Source organism: Ictidomys tridecemlineatus, chromosome 9 (assembly GCF_052094955.1).
Source record: "Ictidomys tridecemlineatus isolate mIctTri1 chromosome 9, mIctTri1.hap1, whole genome shotgun sequence".
NCBI lineage: Eukaryota > Metazoa > Chordata > Mammalia > Rodentia > Sciuridae > Ictidomys > Ictidomys tridecemlineatus.
This window is the reverse complement of record NC_135485.1, coordinates 28,585,106-28,603,775: the sequence shown is the minus strand read 5'-3', so window position 1 is coordinate 28,603,775 and position 18,670 is coordinate 28,585,106. Positions and strand designations below refer to the sequence as shown.

The 18,670-nt window shown below is 41.4% G+C and overlaps 1 protein-coding gene across 6 annotated transcripts in view; it reads right to left on the bottom strand.

The window, feature by feature from the left end:
- Nucleotides 1-18,449, bottom strand: part of Tbc1d1 (TBC1 domain family member 1) — a 214,402-nt gene extending 195,953 nt beyond the window's left edge. The window contains exons 1-2 of one of the 6 annotated variants that reach the window (XM_078021183.1): nucleotides 18,178-18,449; nucleotides 6,886-7,393 (exon numbers count right to left, since the gene is read on the bottom strand). In XM_078021183.1, the coding sequence (XP_077877309.1) occupies nucleotides 6,886-7,302 (417 nt within the window). In that variant the 5' untranslated portion in view covers nucleotides 7,303-7,393; nucleotides 18,178-18,449. The remainder of the gene's footprint in view (nucleotides 1-6,885; nucleotides 7,394-18,177) is intronic. The other 5 variants (XM_078021180.1, XM_078021181.1, XM_005319905.3 and 2 more) reach the window with 5 other exon arrangements.
- Between the last annotated feature and the right edge of the window lie 221 nt (nucleotides 18,450-18,670).

The following is an 18,670-nucleotide window of genomic DNA, read 5'->3' as shown; positions in this document are numbered from 1 at the left end:
GGGAAAGATGAGGCTTTATGGAGCTTCCTACAAGAAGATGTTGCTTCTTTACTGGAAATTTCAAAAGGAAACATTGATCACGGTTCTCTGCAACAAATGTGGCTCTTAGATTCCCTTTACAAATAGTTAAGCAGTCTTGAAATTAAGTAAGGGAGCCACCTAGGTTCAGTCTCAAGCTATGTGTCCTTCAAGAAATGCAGTTTAATGACAAAAATCACAGACATTAAAGGAGTCCAAATACATCTTCTCAAGCTACACTTAAAAATGGCCCTCCTCTCTAAGCAGACCTCTGTGTGTCTATTCCAGCTCCTGTCCCCTACCCTGCTCCCAGCCCCACCCATGCTCCTCCTTTTACACTTAGTCCTCTCAGACAGGCCCGCTCTCCTCTTTAGGGAAGGGAGGAATAAGCTAGCAATTCAATTCCTAGCAATTCTAGGATTCTCTTAGGCAGGATGCAAAAGGGGAAGCCCAGGAGCATTCCTACATTGGTGACATTTGTCCTGTCACAGTTATTAAACACCCACACTGTGCTCAGGCTGAACACCAAATCCAGAAGATCAGAATCTGACTAGAGTCGGAAACAGCATTTGAAGAGCTATGACGTAGTTTAAATACGATAAAGAACATCAGTTAAAAAATGTCTGGCACGTACACCAAAAACACTTCTATGTACCCCCTGTCAGATTTACCCTAAGTCCCGCATGCACAGTCGTCTCCTCTTTCCCGCACACCAGCCTGTATTTCTCCTCCACTCACTATCCACTCCATAGTTCCTGTCATCCCCACACAAAACTGTTCTTCCCTTTTTAAAAAAAATTTTTAGACATCGATGGACTTTTATTTTATTCATATATTTATATGCAGTGCCGAGAATGGAACCCAGTGCCTCACACATGCTAGGCAAGTGCTCTACCACTAAGGCCCAGCCCCAGCCCCTGTCCTTTCCTTTGATTGTCATAAAACACAAACAAAAGGTTAGAAGCTCCAGGCCAGCTCAGCACTTCCACTACCTCTCCTCATGCTGTAAAGTCGCTTTAAAGGGAGCAGAACTTTTTACCCCTTAAAGAAAAAGGATTAATTAAAGAGTTTAGACACTCTTACAAGTGAACTAAAGTAACCCTCAGTTTGAGAGGCAGATCAGAAGTCATCCCTCACTCCCATTCCCTGTAATAGGGATTGAACTGAGGGGCTCTTTACCACTGAGCTACATCTCCAGACCTTTTTACTTTTTATTTTGAGACAGGTTCTTGCTAAATTGATGGAGCTGGCCTTGAACTTGCAATCCTCCTGCCTTAGCCTCCTCGGTGGCTGGGATTACAGGCATGTGCTACTGCGCTCAGCTTTCAGATGTTTTCCTGAGTGCGAATTCTGCTAGAGGAAGTGATGCTGAAGACCTGGAAAGTGAAAGCTCTCCAGAGGATTTTCTGCCCTGACCATTTTTCGAGGCCTGAGCCTGAGCAGAGCTCTTGCTTTCTTCGTGGTGTTATGGGTAAAGCCTAGTCAGCACCCCCATCAGTGTTTCAGAGTAGATGTGTTTCTTATCACAGATCCAAATTCAAAACTATGCACCAAACCAGACCTTTATACCACCGAGTCACATGATTGAAGGGATGCTCAAAGGTGTTATGAGAAAATGTGATCTACAGTGCCACACATTTTGAGAAAAATTGGGTTCAAAAAGGTAACAGTTTGTCTTTGATGCAGGAATTTTCAGAGGTTACAGAAGTGCTTTGACTGTGGTCTAACTCAAAAAATCAATATTTTCCAAATAATCAATGCAAGATGGTACAGAACTGTGTATCTTTAAACCTTCATTAAATCACAATATAGACCAATGGATTTTAATATAAGAAAATGCAGAAGTGCTTTGATATTGTTTCAGATTTCACATCGCAGCTAACCTTTAAGAAGCTACCGTTTTTGACCACAACTTGTTTGGAAGAAGTTATTTTAGTATTCTATCAAAAATTAGGAGCTCTTGAATTAAGCAGCAGCACTACTCAAGAACCCAGGGTTTTTGTAGGTTTAATAATACTTTTTTTTCTTGAGTTTTTATAAATAGTTGAACAATTGTTACACATATTTTAAATCATAAGGGATGCTGTATAGGGCACTTTGGCTGTGATTTTAGAAGCTGTTTATGTTGATTAACCAGAAAGAGATACAGAATGACATGCTAGATTTAAAACTCCCAGGGATGCTCAAGCCATAATGAATGCAGGTACCGAAATTAAAAAGAAGCACTGCTGGAAATTCAAGATCCTTTCTGGTGATCACAAACATCTTGGCAGAAGATGCTGGTAGACAGACAGGCCAAACTTAATCAGCCTTGGGAAAAGAAGAGAAGCACTTAGAAATTAATCATGGAAGCTGAAAAGATCAGATGGCAAAGACTCAACAAGTTAGTAAACGTGTTAAATTTTTTTCCAAATATGATTGAAAAAATTTTAGTTCACTTCTTAATTTCACTGAATACTTGAGCAATTCTTAGGAAATCCATTTTTATTATGCTAGTACCATATAATGAATGTTTTTCTAAAATCTACATTCAATTAAAAGAAATGTCTTCCTCAACTTGTAAACAAGATTTTTTATCTAAAGAGAAGTGCACTGTATATGACAATTTTCATTTAATACTCTGTTGAAGTACATAAGTTATCCACAAGTGATTTCATAAATAAATGTGTTTTGAGTTGTTGTATGAAAGAAAAATACCCACAACTTCCCTATTTTCCTACAACACATGGGTGTAAGGCCAAATTTCCTTCCTATTCTCAATCAAAACTTCGAATCATAACAGAATAAATGAAGAAGCAGCTATGAGTTGGGTGTGGTGGTGCACGCCTGTAATCCCAGCAGCTCTGGAGGCTGAGACAGGAGGATTGCAAGTGCAAAGGCAGCCTCAGCAAAAGTGAGGCGCTAAGCAACTCAGTGAGACGCTGCCTCTAAGAATACAAAATAGGGCTGGTGATGTGGCTCAGTGGCCAAGTGCCCCTAAGTTCAATCCCCGGTGCCCACCAACCACCCCCCCCAAAACCAAAACAAAACAAAACAAAGCAGCTATGAGAATCTAGTCATCTTCTGTTTATCTAGCCATTATGGAGATTAGGAAAAATAAAGCTATAACTCTAACTGCTAAATATTTTTTGGAAAATATGGTTATTATTCATAAAAATGTTATTTATATAAATAGTTAGGGAGTTTATAACTTTTTAAAAAATAAGTTTAAAAATCAATATCTTTATCTCAGTTTTAATTTTAAGTACAGCAAGTATTGACAGACATAGCCCACATAAATTCATGCTCTTTGGGATCCTCAATAAGTTTTAAAAAGTGAAAAGTTATCCTCAGACCACAAGATTTGAGTTATCCTCAGACCACAAGATTTGAGATGACCTAATGCATTTGGTCATGGAGACTCTTCTGTGTGGAACCACTTGAGAATATTCCATAAAACCTAGAATGGCAAGAGTAACCTCATGGTGTACCTGTGAAATCGTTCCTTTTTGTACTTCTTTTCCCTAGATATTCTTCAGCAAATTTATTTAGATTCTGATAAAGGATTTCCTCTCAATCAGGAGTTTCAGGCTTCTACCCTGGCAGTACACACCTATGTCTCTTTCAGCAAGCACGGTTGATTCTGACCCCATCAGTTTAGAAGAGGCCTTAATCCGGGGAAATCTTTCACTAAGCAAATGTTACAAATAGTCAAGAAAAATGACAGTGGAGGTTAACCTGCTCCTACAGCGACACGCCTCTGCTGAGACGCAGCGCCAATGGGGTCCAAGAACATAACGGATATTACGCAAGTCAGAATCACAGCCAGTCATTTATCATTACATTTCTGATTCAAGTACCTGTGTTGCAAATTGCTCTCTCATAAAATGAGCAGGTTGGCAGCAATGTATATCTGAGTGACAATTTGTGTTTGTAAAAATTGTACACAGGCCAAAAATAACTTAAGAACTCATTTGTATTTCAATCATAGTTTTTTAGAATACAGAATAAAGCCAACTCTCTACTTTGGGGTAAGAATTTACTTACCAATCTCTCCCTCTTATTGGGTACCTAAGTAACTGACCAGTGCCAGTTCACAGAAGGCTATGAAAGATTTTTGGAAAGAGTCAAAAGTGCAAAGTGTTCAACAACCAGACATGAAAAAGCCCTCCCCAAGGAAATTCAATCCTTATGTAGAGCTGGCCTGGCTAGAGGCCATTCCATCCTCTGATTTTCATTCTGGAATCTGGCTAAGTAATGAGAACTGTTCATTTTATTTATGCAGTTTTATAATTGCCTTGCTCAAGGATGACCAGGATCTCATCTCTGAGAGCAGAAGACGTGCATTTCAATATCCTTTTCCTTTTTGCCAAAGATCTGAAGTGAAATCAGCACTTAATCTGCTTCCAGCAAAGCATTCTTGAGTAAATCATTTATTTATTTATTTATTGCAGTCTACTAGGGATTAAATCCAGGACTGCCTCTGCCACTGAACTACACCCCCACCCCCTGAATAAATCATTTTTATGGGACATAAATGCTTAGCAAGGTTATTTTCTTTCCTTTCTTTTTTGTTTCCTTTTGGCAGTGCTAAAGGGTGCATCCAGGGCCCTGTGCATGCTATGCAAGCAAGTGCTCTATCATTGAGCTAACACCCCTAGCTCGCTAACTAAGTTTCAGGTCCTGTTCTAGTTCATTTAGTTCTCCCAGCAACTCTACGAGATAAATACTATAATTATGCCCATTTTACAGACAAGGAAACAGACTCAGTTGCAAGGAAACAGTATATGGGTGTCCGAGACGGAATTAGAATGGAGGAAGTTCGTCCCTCTGAGCATAACACTGTCATGTCCATTGGAGATGCATGGGCGATAACATACATGACTTCAGTACTAAAGACATCTGATTCTGTGTGGGTGAAATGGTGGTTTTGAGCTCCACAGTAGCCTTTATTTTAAAAAGTCTCCCTATGTTTGGGCATGTGTTAGGTTCCATTTTCTCTCTTTCCATCATGCGCTGTTCACGCATCCCCTGCTTCTCTTCCCTGTCAATGCCTCTAGAACCATATCTGGAGCAGTGATCACTGAATCAATGGAGAAAAGCATGAACAATTAACAAACCAAAGTGAGTCTCCAGAGACCTACTGCTGCCTGTTGGTATCTGCAGAAGATTGGATCTGGGAAACCCCACCACATAAAAAACGTTCAGATAGTCAAGTTCCTTACATAAAATAGCACAGAATTTGCATACAATTACACACATTCTCCAGGTTACTTATAATACCTAATACAATGCAAATGCTATATAAGTAGTTGTTATAAACCTATACACAGCCTCTAGGTTACTTACAATGCCTAATACAATGTAAATGCTATAAAATTAGTTGTTATACTCAATTACTTAGGGAATAAGGAGAAGAAATAAATGTCTGTACATTTTCAGGACAAACGCAATCATTTTTCCAAATATTTTCTATCTGTGGATGATTAAATCCGTGAATGTGGAAACTGGGGATATGGAGGACAGACTATACCAAGAACATTAATTTCCATACAAAGGTCTTACACCCCGGAGAGTATGCAAAATAACCTAATGGAGTAGGGGGGAAACATTAGCATTCTATGCATATTTTAAATTTGAACTGACATTTACCATAGAGACAGACACTGCCATCCTCTTTCAGTACATGTGTGGCCCAGAGCTCTAGTCACACAGGTGTGCTTGGCAGTTAATGTAACAGAGGGATTCCTCTGTCTGTGCATGGGGTTAGCTGTGGGGCCCTCAACTGTTTGTTGTCTGTATATTGCACAAATTGCATTTTTTCATGGGTTCAATTGAAAAAGGGGCTATATGGATTATATTTTCAATCTTACCTAGACTTAGTGGCTTAATATTTGTGGTTATAAATGCAATAATGGTGCAGTAACCAATGCATTGGACGGTAACAGTGCAAGCACAAATGAACAGGAACACAATAGAGCTTTGACTCTTTCTCATCTGTTTTCCTCAAACACATTGAGATAAACCAATAAGAAGCTAAAAGGTCTGACATGGAGTTGGCAAAAGAAGAAACACATGGCAAGAACCCCCAAATAGTACCCACTGTTCTTATCAATGACCTTTTCATAAGTGAAAATTACACTTTGGGAAATGATTAAAAGTATTTCATTTACTTTTTGCAGTACAGGATCACTCTACCACTGAGCTATATCCCCAGTCCTTTTTATTCTTTATTTTGACACAGGGTCTTGCTAAGTTGCCCAGGCTAGTCTTGAACTTGTGGTCCTCCTGCCTCAGCCTCCTGAGTTACTGGGATGAGCCACCATGAATAGCTTAAAAGTATTTTTATATGGTCTATAAATAACTATATTTTTCTTAATGGAATTAAAAAATGTGGCGATCACTGATCTAGAATTTTGCTACTTAAAGTGCAATCTGCAAAGGAACAGCAGGGCATCACCTGTCAAGCCCTGTCAGCCCTTTAGAAGTCTAGGCTGGTGGTTCACTCACTTTGAAATCAGAATATGCATTTTAACACAAATGTGCATGGTTTACATGCACATTTCAGTTGGAGAAGCACTGAAGCTTTAGAACAGAACCTTAAATATGAGCCCTAACACTTCCACCCTTATTTATGGTCCTAGACATATTTCTCTGTTGAATTTCTGAACATATAAACTTATAATTTCTAATATCTCTTATAAAGCATTCTTCAAAAAAAAAAGAAACTATAAACAATCCCCACAAACCCAAAATTCAGTTAAATAATCTATGTAGAACTGCAACATCATCCCCTTACTCATCCCAGTATGCTTAAATTTCTCAATCCCTGTACCAAAAAAGCTATCTAGCCACACCTTAATCTTTGGAATCCCCTCCTCAACTTACTTTTGTTTGATCATCGGCCTTGAAGACATAACAGATACTCTGCCGGTGGGCGGCATCTTCCCTAATCAGACACGCAAAGTAACTTGGGTCATGGCTGTTGTGAATCAGTTTGTGAACATGCTGAGGCTTGCACTCGAAGATGCTGGAGCAGATCAACGGATCCCACTGCTGACTCTTCCCAGGTTCAGGTTCGCATTTCAGTCCGGAGGGTGAAACCCAAAGTCGGACCTGCCTGGTAGCTGGCTCCTTTTTGGAGGACTGCCCGCTCAGTCTCCGTACCTCAGCCACAACCCAAGGCAGCATGGGCATGGTGGTCAGAGAATGCACGGGCAAAGAGCCCACCAGCTGAAGGCCAAAGTCCACCGAGATCTCATTAGGAAACATAGGTTTCTTTGCTGTGAATGTTATTGGTTCCATCTTAGGAAAAGACCTGGAGACAGCCCAACCTTGCCTCTGTTCTCCTATTTTAGACGAAGCAATCTATGTGACACGCTTCAGATGTGGAATCCTGGGGGAGAGAAACAGGCATTAGAGTTTAATGAAGTCACAGCAATAGGTGTTTTCAGAGAGTTATTATTCTAGAACTTAAAAGTCTGAAACCAATGTAAGAAGAAATGAATACGAGTTCAAATAAGCTGCTTTGCCTAGAAAGAGCTTTCCTGAAATTGTATTACATATAAAACCTAGTAATGGCATAACTGTCACACTCATTACAGGACACAAAGATCCCTCTGGGAAACCACGGTTAAACATAAGCCTCACAGAGCCAGCAAAGGCAAGCACAATAGAAAGCATTCCAGCACTCCTCTGACAGCTTTAAACCTTGTTGTATTAGCTAGTAATTATTCCAAGGAATTTTTTCAAGATAATAAAATCCGGTATAGATGATTCCCCCAAGAAAGAAATCTTATGAGAAAAAAATATATATATTATCCACTCATCATCACAGAATACTGAACCAGACTAGTTTTAAACAATTGGCCTTATCCCCTGTGATATTAATCAAATTCCATTTATTTATTTATTTTTGTGGTGCTGGGAATGAAACCCAGCTGGGCAAGTGTTTTGCCACTGAGCTGCATCCCCAGCATCTCTCAAATATTAACACATTTTGTCCCATTATTCCAGATGTGGAACATGCATAAAAACTTAAACTGGTCATGTATTTTTTTAAAAAAATAATAAAATCAATAAAAAAATAAATTAAAAAAAAAAACTTAAACTGAGCAACACATATACCACCTATGCTAACTTTGAAATAATCATTATTTTTGGGAAGTCTATTTTTTTGAGAAAATAGTGAATACTTAAACTATTAGAAAATATATGCTCATATGTTTAATATGCATGATACGTGTATGATAGAAAAGCTCTAAATTAAGATTTTCATTCTATTTCAATGATATACTTTATTGATTTATATTGATATATTTTATTGAAACTACAAAGCAGACTGCCCTATCCTCCTCTCATTAGCTCCCTGGACTGCTTCAGTCTCTCTTGTATCCCTCTGAGCACAGACACAAGAAGAAACTACAGGGCTGGAATGTGGCTCAAGCAGTAGTGCGCTCGCCTGGCATGCGTGTGGCCCGGGTTCAATCCTCAGCACAACATACAAACAAAAGATGTTATGTCCGCCAAGAACTGAAAAATAAATATTAAAAAAGTTAAAAAGAAAAAAAAAAGAAACTATAAAGCAGCAGAATGTCTTCTTCTTTACCCCTGGACCCAGAGCCTAGCACGGGGCCAGACTTAAGAGAAGGGGTTCAAGAAATATTTTTTTAAAAAGTGTGAAGTCTTTCCCATTCAAAAGGAGAAGAAAAGATATTTCCCCTTGACTTCAAACTCTTCCTTCTCTTTCTTGTCTACACAAATTTCTTCAGGGAAAGTCTACACTAACTGTCTCCATTGCCTGTCACCCATCCACTGTTTGTAAGTGCCGCTACCCTGCACTACAGAGCCACTGAAATTGCTTCCCTTAAGGTCACTCAGATCCCCAAGGCTGTGAAATCCAAAGGGGGCTCTGTGGTCGGTAGCTCCCTGGTCCCTGTTGGATTTCTCAACTCTTGCCCACACCTCCCAGAGTGAAGCTCTTCTGCTCCTCATCTCACCTTTCCAGGGGCTTCTTTGCTTCTTTTCAAGTTCTTTGAAGGCTTTCCTCCCTTCCTTCACTCCATCCTCTCTTCATGTTACAACTGCTTTCCTCTGGACAGTCTCATCTAATCTTCTGGTGTCAACAGACACAGTCTAATGCTCAGATGACTTTTATTGAGTGCTGAGTATTTTACAGGTGTTGCCTCACTTTTTACCCTCATATTTATCTGTTGGAGGCTACTCTTTCTCTGCTCCCCCCACCCACCCAGGGGTACTCCACCACTGAGCTATACTCCCAGCCCTTTTTATTTTTATTTTATTTCCTTTTTTTTTCTTTTGGTACCAGGAGTTGAACAGAGGGGCACTTAACAACTGAGCCACACCCCCAGCCCTTTTATTTTTTACTTGGAGACAGTGTCTTACTGTGTTGCTTAGGGCCTCACTAAATTGCTCAGCCTGGCTTTCAACTCGAGATCCTACTGCCTCAGCCTCCCAAGCCATTGGGATTACAGCTGTGCACCACCGTGTCAGGCCCCGGCCCTTTTTACTTTGAAACAGGTTTTCATTAAGTTGCCCAGTCTGGCCTCGCAAACTTGCAGTCCTTCTGCTTCAGGCTCCTGAGTAGGTGGGATTACTGGTATGTGCCACTGTGCCTGGTAAGGCTATTCTTCTGAACCAGAAAACCATTCATAAGGGAGCTCAAGATAGATTGAGTTGCTTGTCACAAAGCGATCTGAGAAACAGGAGTAGTGGCACATCTCTACAATCCCAGCGACTCAGGAAGCTGAGGCAGGAGGATCTGGAGTTCAAAGTCAGCCTCAGCAATTTGGCGAGGCCCTAAGGAACTTAGCAAGACAGTAGATTCCTGGGTAGAGACAAAGGACAATTGATTACTTAGACCAATAGTAGTAGCCAGAGAGTCAGCCCTGTCTCAAAATTAAAAAAAAAAAAAAAAAAAATGGCTGTGGATGTAGCTCAGCTATAGAGTGCCCTGGGTTTAATTCCCAGTAGCAAAAAACAAAACCAAAAAAAGTGACATGAGATAGATTGTACCTGACTCTCAAGCCCATCTTCTTGACTGATGCACAAGAAAGAATGCATCAGTCACATGTCTCCTAATGATTCCCAAGTGTTTTTCTGCTATGGAAACCTCCTTTGTGAGGTCCAGATCAGTATCAGTCACTACATATTTCTGTCTGGATACTCTATAGGCACCTCAGCCTGAAATTAGCTATTTTAAAACCAAATCAGTGTCACCTCCTTCCTTACCAGAACTTCTCTTCCCTCCACTACTATACTGTAGTGAACTATTCATTTTATTGGTTGTGTTAGTCAGTTTTCTGTCACTGTAACAAGTATCTGAGATAATCAACTTATAAAGAGAAAAAGATTTATTTCAACTCATGGTTTCACAGGTTCTAGTTCATGATCAGTTGGCCCTGTAGCTTTTAAGCCTGAGGCCAGGTAGCACATCACAGAGGGAGCATGAGGAAGAGAAAAACCTCTCACCTCAAGTGACTATTGCCTCCAGGCACACCCCCATGGGGTGACCTAAAGGCCTCCTAGTAGCTCCCCACCAAAGGGTTCACTTCTCCCGGTAGCACCTCCCTGCAGACCAAGCCTTTACCACAAGGACTTTCTACATCCAAAATACAGCAGATTAAAGATTCCTTCTTTATTCATCACTACTTACAACTCTACCATCTAAATTTATATTTTCCTCACTTAGAAAAGGCAACTCATCCTTCAACCCATCTCTCACATCCCTCAGGCAATTTTACTAACAGAGAATTTACCAGTCGCTCCTCTGCTAAAATTCTCTTGGTAACCGACCCTCTCCCCTAAAATCTAGGCTCCTCTAAAAGTCATGTAAGGTCTCTTTGGAATCTGATCCTGTAGATACCCCCAATTTTATACTCTCCCTAATGTCCTCTTTCATAGACCTTTTGACTCTGAAAATAGAGATTTATAGTTTCCCAAATAAGATGTGCTCTCCCATGCTACAGTGCATATACCATTCCTTTCTCTTTGGAACACAATACCTGTCACAACCCGTAAGGGCCTGAGATTTTACCATATTTGTCAGCTAACAAGTTAGCCTGCCACAAGTTAACTTGCAGATAGAAGACACGAGATTCCTGGGTCAGAGACAAAGGACAATTGATTACTCAGACCAATAGCAGTAGCCAGAGAGTCAGTACTTGTGTCATTTCCCTCAACCCCAATCCCAACAGACCAGTGGACTCTCATCACAGGGGATGAGAAAGACCTGAGCCAAGGAACTTGCGTATTTTAAAGGCTGCCCAGTCTTGTATTAGTTCTATCTTCCATAGTTGTTTTCCGTAGAAACGTGATTGAAAACGTAGTTCAGAACAAGGGCATTCACAGGATACGTGAAAACATGAGAGACCCAGGGAGAACCATCTCCCAGCCTTCCCATTCTTTCCCTTTAATTCCAGCTCATATTTACATTATACCTCAAGTGACCACCACCTCTTTCCTCCAAGATGATTCAGAGCAGCCATCATTATGTCCTTGGGCACTTTTTACCTAGGCATCATGTTCACTAGAAGGGTCTGAACAGGTGTCCAGGACTGCAAGCTTCTCAAACTCTTAAGGTTTAGCATTATGAAACTCAAATTCAAATTCAAATTTTAAACCTCTTCTGAAATAAAACTGAAGTCTTTTTTTTAACTCTAATGTTTTTCTACATGATACACACACACACTCACACACACATATTTTAAAAGTAAATTTTTATAATTCATACAATTCAGAATGGATTTTTTAAAATATAAATGTTCCAAAGTTCAGAAATATCCCAATACGTTACTTAGAGCCCAAATATATTTTGTGAAAGTGCAGTCCCTGACTCTCTTCCTTCAGTGTACAGCTTCCCCTGACAATGAAAATAGATCAGAACTTCATATAATCCAGTAACTAATAGTCTCTCTCTCTTGCCTACAGGTGAAAGTGGCATTAAATGTCGGGCTTAACGTCCAGTTCTGTAACTGAATCTGTTCAAGTTCTAACTGTTGACAGCTGCTAATCCCAAGACATGTTTGAAGAAGTACTAGAATGACTACAAAGGACAAATCTCAGATCTCTCCATTATTTTAGGGGATGCAGTAATTATTAGGGTAGCAACAAGCATAGCAGAATTACTTCAGCTTTCTTGATAGTTAAACCACTTGTGAAATAATCAGACTGTAGGGAATGTTTTAGCACTGGCAAAAAGGCCTTTCATTTTGAGAGTGTCTGTTTGCTTTGAGGTAACAACCATTTTTCTCCAAACTTTATATAGTCTCAGTAATCCAAACCTAATATCAAATTCTAAACATAAAATAAAAAATACATATAGTAATAGAAATAAGTAATTTTAGTTGAGTGCTCACTATGATCCAGGCCCTGTTCATCAAATTAGTTATGCCATTTTATTGATAAAATGTTGTGAATGCCTAAAGTTTTGACTTTTCACCCAGCTGTGGCATGTTCATATTTCTTCTGTAAAAAAGTAGATTAGACCTTAACACCACTTATAAAATATCAAATTATAAGTCTGACCTCAGACATTGCCATGTTTATTTGTAAACAATTCTGATACTTCTCGTGTAAGATTCATGGTGACTTAGACTAGGTGAGTAACACATTACTTTTTAATAAAAAGTATCATGGAATAAATGAACCATGCAATAGTACTAACAACCCACTGCATTATTTTTAAAGCCATTTCAAGCCATATACTTTGCACTCAGCCTCAGGTAAGACCATTTGCTTTAAGACTCAGAGACAATCACCTATTCCAAGGAGGCCTCTTCTGCTTAATATCCACAGCGAAAATACTATCATGCATTGTTGTGCTCTTGTTAGTAGAATCATGTGTGAACAAGCCCTGTTCTGCCAGAAAGACTCTTTGTATTCTATGCGGCACCTACCTGGAATGGTCCTTAAATGCAGCAGCTACTCAAAACATAAAGACACCCTTTTCTTAAAGCAGTTTCAATATCTCGTGAGTTCTGCTATGCTACTTATCCCTAGAAGCATGCACTTAGAACCATACAATTTTAAAGCTAGCAAGGTCCTTATAAGCCATTTAGAAACTTTTCTCATATTTGAAATGAGGCAACTGGGTTCTGGAGAAATGAAGTGGCTTCTTCAAATTTAGTGACAGAATTAGGACAATCCCAGTCCCCGACTCCTATGCAAGCGCTGCAAAACTCCATTTCCTCAGGAGAACTCTTTCAAGTGTGAAGTTGAAAAAGCGAGCTACTTCTCCAGATCTCAAGTTTATTCTCAATAAGAGTATAAAACAAGATCATCTCCAAGTTTTCTTCTATCACTAAATCTGGTGAATCTGATTTTCATAATGCATAATACAAAATGTCTCCACTATTGTATGAGGAAACAAAGCTGCTCCATCTTCCCTTCAGGAACAAAAATGTGGGAGAGATGTGTGAAGAAAGGATGGGATTTATTGATCAGGAAACAAGAGAAACAAGGATAGGTTTTAGTAAGCTGCTGAGTGGGAAGCCCCTCTCTTCCCAGCCCCCACAGAGAGTAGGAGAGGGACTTCCCAGTGGCCACAATGTATCAGCCTCTGCAGTTTCAGCCCTCACCTGCTTGCAATGCTGGTGGGAAGGTTTGGGTATGGTTTAAGTGTGTCCCCCAAGGTTCATGTCCTGGAAACTTGGTCCTCAGTGCAGTGGTAGTGGGAGGTGGTAGAACCTTCTAGAGGCAGGGCCTAGTGGGAGGTGTTTGGGTCATAACCACCCTCCTGGAGGAATCAATGCTGATATCACAGGGCAGGCTATGTCTGCAGAAGTGGATTAGCTCCCACAAGTCTGGGTTGTTATAAAGGACCCTGATCCCTCCCCACCATCTTTCTTCCTCTCTCAACAGGTAATCTCTCACTTCCAGACATTCACCTGCCCTGGTATATTGTCTGCTACAGCATCACCTAGCTTGTGATATAGGGACACAGACAGGAGGTTCTTACCAAATGCCAGTGTTTGGACATTTCAGGCAGCAGAATGGTAAACCAAATAAACCCCTTTTCTTTATAAAGTATTCAGCCTGGGGAATTTTATTATAGCAACACAAATGACTCAGAGTAAGATGGAGGGAAGAGTGCTGAGAGCCTATTGCTCCCAGCCAGGTTAGGAACCAGCCAATACTGAGTAACTGTTGCGAAGCCCAGGAGAAATAGGAAGTGCCCAGTGGCTATTCAACGGTCTAATTTTTCTGTTCTCTATCCAGAATGGGCATGTACCGGAGCAAAATAATACTGAAACTTGAAGTAGTCTACTCCCACACAATAGGGCCACTGGTGTGGGTACACCAACGGTCCACTTCCTCCATAGAATCCACCCTGATCAGGGGGTACACTCACCCACCAATAGCCCAGGTTGCAATGATCCTTCAGAGCTACCTAGTAAGCTATTCACCAGCACACAGAGGTCCCAAAACCAGTAGTTCTAACCCTACCGTCATCATGGATGGTTCAATATAGGGTACACTCTAATTTGACATGTAAAATAATGTTGTTTTTGAAAGACTTCCTTCTTAAATAAATCCGAGCCAATTCAAGCCTAATTCTTTAGGCCACCAACGCCACTTCTTGTGTTCTCTTGTACTTTATTGCATAGGACAAAGGGATAGAGGTTGGGCATGGTCCCCATTGGCCTTTAGAGATTATGTATAACCCTCCCTCCTGCTTAGCTGCTTTAAGGAAAGTAGTAATAATAACAGTTAACACATAACAATGGCACCATGTATCTACTAACTGATTTAATTCTCAAAACAACCATGAAAAATAAGGACTGTTATGAACAACTATTATCTTTATAACTTCCAACTTAGAGAGGAGAGAGAAGGGAGTTGACAGCACAGGAAAGGAAACAAACCTGCCTAAGGTCATACCAGCAGAAAGTGACAGAATCAGGATTTGGGCCAAGGAACCTTGAGTCCAGTATCCATGCTTGCTTTTAACTACTCACTGGAGCAATACCTATGAACCAAGGACCTCTTCTTGGGCATTTTACATATACAAACTTGTTGACTCTCACAACTCTGAGAAGTATGTTTCATCGTCCCCATTACAGAATAGACCCTTATTAATAAATGATGAAGGCAGGACTGGAATCCAAATCTGTCTTATGCCCAAATTTCTTTCTATATAACAATATATCAGAAAGGAATAACTCTCAAATATCTTTCTAATGGATTAGCTTGGGTGTTCTATCTAGATTTCACCTGGCCTCAGTAATCCAAACTTAATATTGAAGTTATACTCTAAAAATATGAAAACAAACGAATAAATATAGTAATAGCAATAAGTAAGTTGAATGCTGACTATGAACCAGGTGCTGTTCTGAGCACTTTACCTATATATAAGTTCACTAATTCTGACAACATAACCATAAGTGCTTACCTACTTCAGAAGTTTAGGTTCACTGATCATGTATAATGTTTTGCTAAAGTTAAATAGATGCATTTTCTTTCTGAGATTAAAAAAAAATGGTTGTTATCATCGCAAAGGAAACAGACACCTTCAAAAATTAAAAAGGCTCTTTTTTAGTACTAAAACGTATTTCCTAGATTTTTTCAGTTCTGCTGAAATCAGAATATGGCCCAAACATGACAAATCTTTTTTCTAAACATTTGAAACCTGAAAAGGGATGCATTACCCTTAAATCTAAGAACCTATCAAACAGAATTTTTGGTTTGAAAATGTCAAAAAACCTTGAAAATGGAAACTTCCATGCCTTTTGTGAAGAATTTTGTTAAGAAATATTTTTATTAGAATTCAGGGTTGAAAAGGAAGAGACAAGGAGAAAAAGCACAGGAAACTGCAAGGTAACAGTTCTGACTGAAGACCAAAATTCTCTGGCATCAGTGCTGCCACACGGATCCCAGTGCTCCCTGCCTGCTGTCATTTTAGTGCACAGATTCTACTTCTTGAAGTTTCAATAACCAGGGAAAGAAAAGGGATGGGGAGAAGATCAAGTATTGGGACTACTGTAGCCATTAACCTTGAAAAGGTAGCACAGTGGACTACAGAAAGGGGAGAGCAAAGTGTGCCCAGGCATTCACATTGAGTCCCCCAAATAGATACATATATATTTTAGGTTTTCTGGGAGAATCTGGAAAGCATGGAGATTGGGAACCTGCAGAGAAATGCTCCCCCTAGAACATCCTAGAAGATCTGTCTGGGCCAGAAAGAAGTAACTACCACAGCTGGCTCTGCACAGGGCACGAGTGATTGTGACAGCAGCCTTTCTGGTCTGGGCTGTCTCCTAGCAATTATCAATGGCTGGATATTGAGGAAGAAGGGGCAAGCCCCAATTCTTCACAGTTGGCCATCTTCTCCTTATACCCACTCATACTATGACAAACTGTCTTATGAGATAAAAAGTTAACACTGGTATGACAACCACCCAATCAGAAATGCTATCACGGTGAAAAGGGAAATCCCAGAGCTCTCAGCAGGACAGATAATGGTAGACTATGGCAGGAGGCCCATGTGCAAAACTTTCCTTTAATGCTAATAATTCATAACTAAATTTTCTCTCTTCTCCTGGTATGCAAATCCATGTAAATATATTTATATTAATTACCACCTGATTTTATTTCTTCCTCAGAAACACTAATGGCCCCTTTCATGTCTCTGTACTCAACAGTATCAGAATACTTCACCTGTATTCAACATTTTATAGGGTACCTTTTAACTCACAGCTCTGCCTACTGTCCAGCAGCTCATGTTACATTGATAGGTACTTATAGATAAATCTGGAAAGCACTTGTTATGATCTTATTTCCCTATAACTTGTTTTGAAAAAACAACAAGAAGAAACAGGCATATTGGAGACTGCACTCATATTCAATTTCAAATGGTTTACAAGCACCTGTTTACAAACCATCCATCCTCAGGGCTCCCAGAAAGGAGCTGATAATGAGGCACATCTCCCTCCTAACCAACAGGAGCAGTCTGAACGCTATAAAAGGTACAAAACTCACAATGGAAATCCCAAACCTCAGACAGTCACAGAACCTGAAAAGTCACACAAGCAAAGAGTGTTTTGCAAGGTGCATTCCCCACTCAGCCTCAGAACATCTCTCCTTCCATTCCTCCACCCCCACCCCTCCCACACAGAGCAGACTCCCAAAACACAACAAAGACAGGGGCAGGCAACAGCTCCCAATCCCATCTCACGCCTGGGAAAGAGAATGAATTTCTGCTCTTCTAAACAAGGTCTCTTTTATCAGGGCCTGTATGTTTAGTTCAGCCTGTCCAATGCAAAAAGTTGGGAAGTTTGGACTTGCAGAGATAGTTGAGTTACTTGGGTGTGACCCATTTAAACCAGGTCATTTTTAAAGCTCCTTCAAAGTCTGATTTTATCAATTTACGAAATCATCCAAGCATCTAGAATGAAAGATGAGAGATCTATGAAGTAAACATCTACCCTGTAATATAGGGTACTCCAAAACTAAATTGTTGGATGGAAGAAACAATCATCACTTTCAATTTCTTTTCCTTTTTAAGCAACTTCCGGAGAACAAGCTATTTAAAACAGAATCACAACGGAGAAAGCCATCACTAGCTGGACTTCAAACAAAATGACACTTCATTAAAAAAAAGAAAAAAACAATGTGTGGCGACATTTGAGAGGGTCTCATAATCACACAGCGACCAGGAAGCTGCTAGAAACAATTAAGCAGGGTTTCAAAATGACTGGTACAGGATGTGCCCATAGAAAGAAATGTTGCTCGCACTGGTGCAGCAGCCAAAGTTACTAAACTTTTATCAAAGGGTGGCATGGGGTCACTCTGATCACCGTCCTTCCAATGTGGTCGCTTTGCAAACACGATATTTGGCGGGAGGGAGGAGGAGAGAGGTGAGAAGACTAATGAGCGGGAGGAGGGGGCAGGGTAGAAGTCGGCCGAAGCTCCTGGGTCGCTAGGAACGTCAAGGTTTCGCTTTCGTCCAAGTAGGGGACCAGACGGTGGCAGTGAACTCCACCCCCGACCTTGCCGCCCCCAGAGACCCCGCGCGGCGAGGACAGCAGGAACGCCCCTGAGCTGCAGGATTGCGCCTTCTCCGCGGCCAGGGAGCGCAGGGGCGCGCCGAGAATTGGGAGCAGCCGGGACCACCGGGAAGGGTCAGCGGGTGGCACGGGCTAAGCCCCAGAAGGCGCCTACCTGTGCCGCTGCGCGCTCAGAGCCCAGGGCCGGGCCGCGGCACGCAGGTGCTCGGGGGCACGGTGGGGACGGCCTGAGCGGGCGGGGCATCCATCGTCCCCAGCCGGCTGCGCTCTTCCCGCCGCCGCCGGGTGCTGGGAGGGTACAGCTCCGCAGATCTGGCGCCTCTTCTCCAGGCTGAGGACACTGCCGGTCCTGTGGCGGTTGCAGCAACAGGCACCGTAGAGCGGACGGCGGCGGCGGCGGCAGCAGCAGCAGCAGCAGCAGCAGCAGCAGCAGCCACAGCCGAGGAGGAGGAGGAGGAGGAGGAGGAGGGGGTGTCTGCGCGCGGCTCGCGTTTCCTCCTCCCGGGCTGGGCGAGCGCGGGGGAGGCGAGGGGAGGGCAGAAGACGGGATCTCCCTACTCGGTCCCCTGGGAGCCGAGAAGGGGACGCGGCGCACCCCCCCTCCCTTCCCCTTTGCGCCGTGTGACTCTGCCCGCGCCGCACGGCCG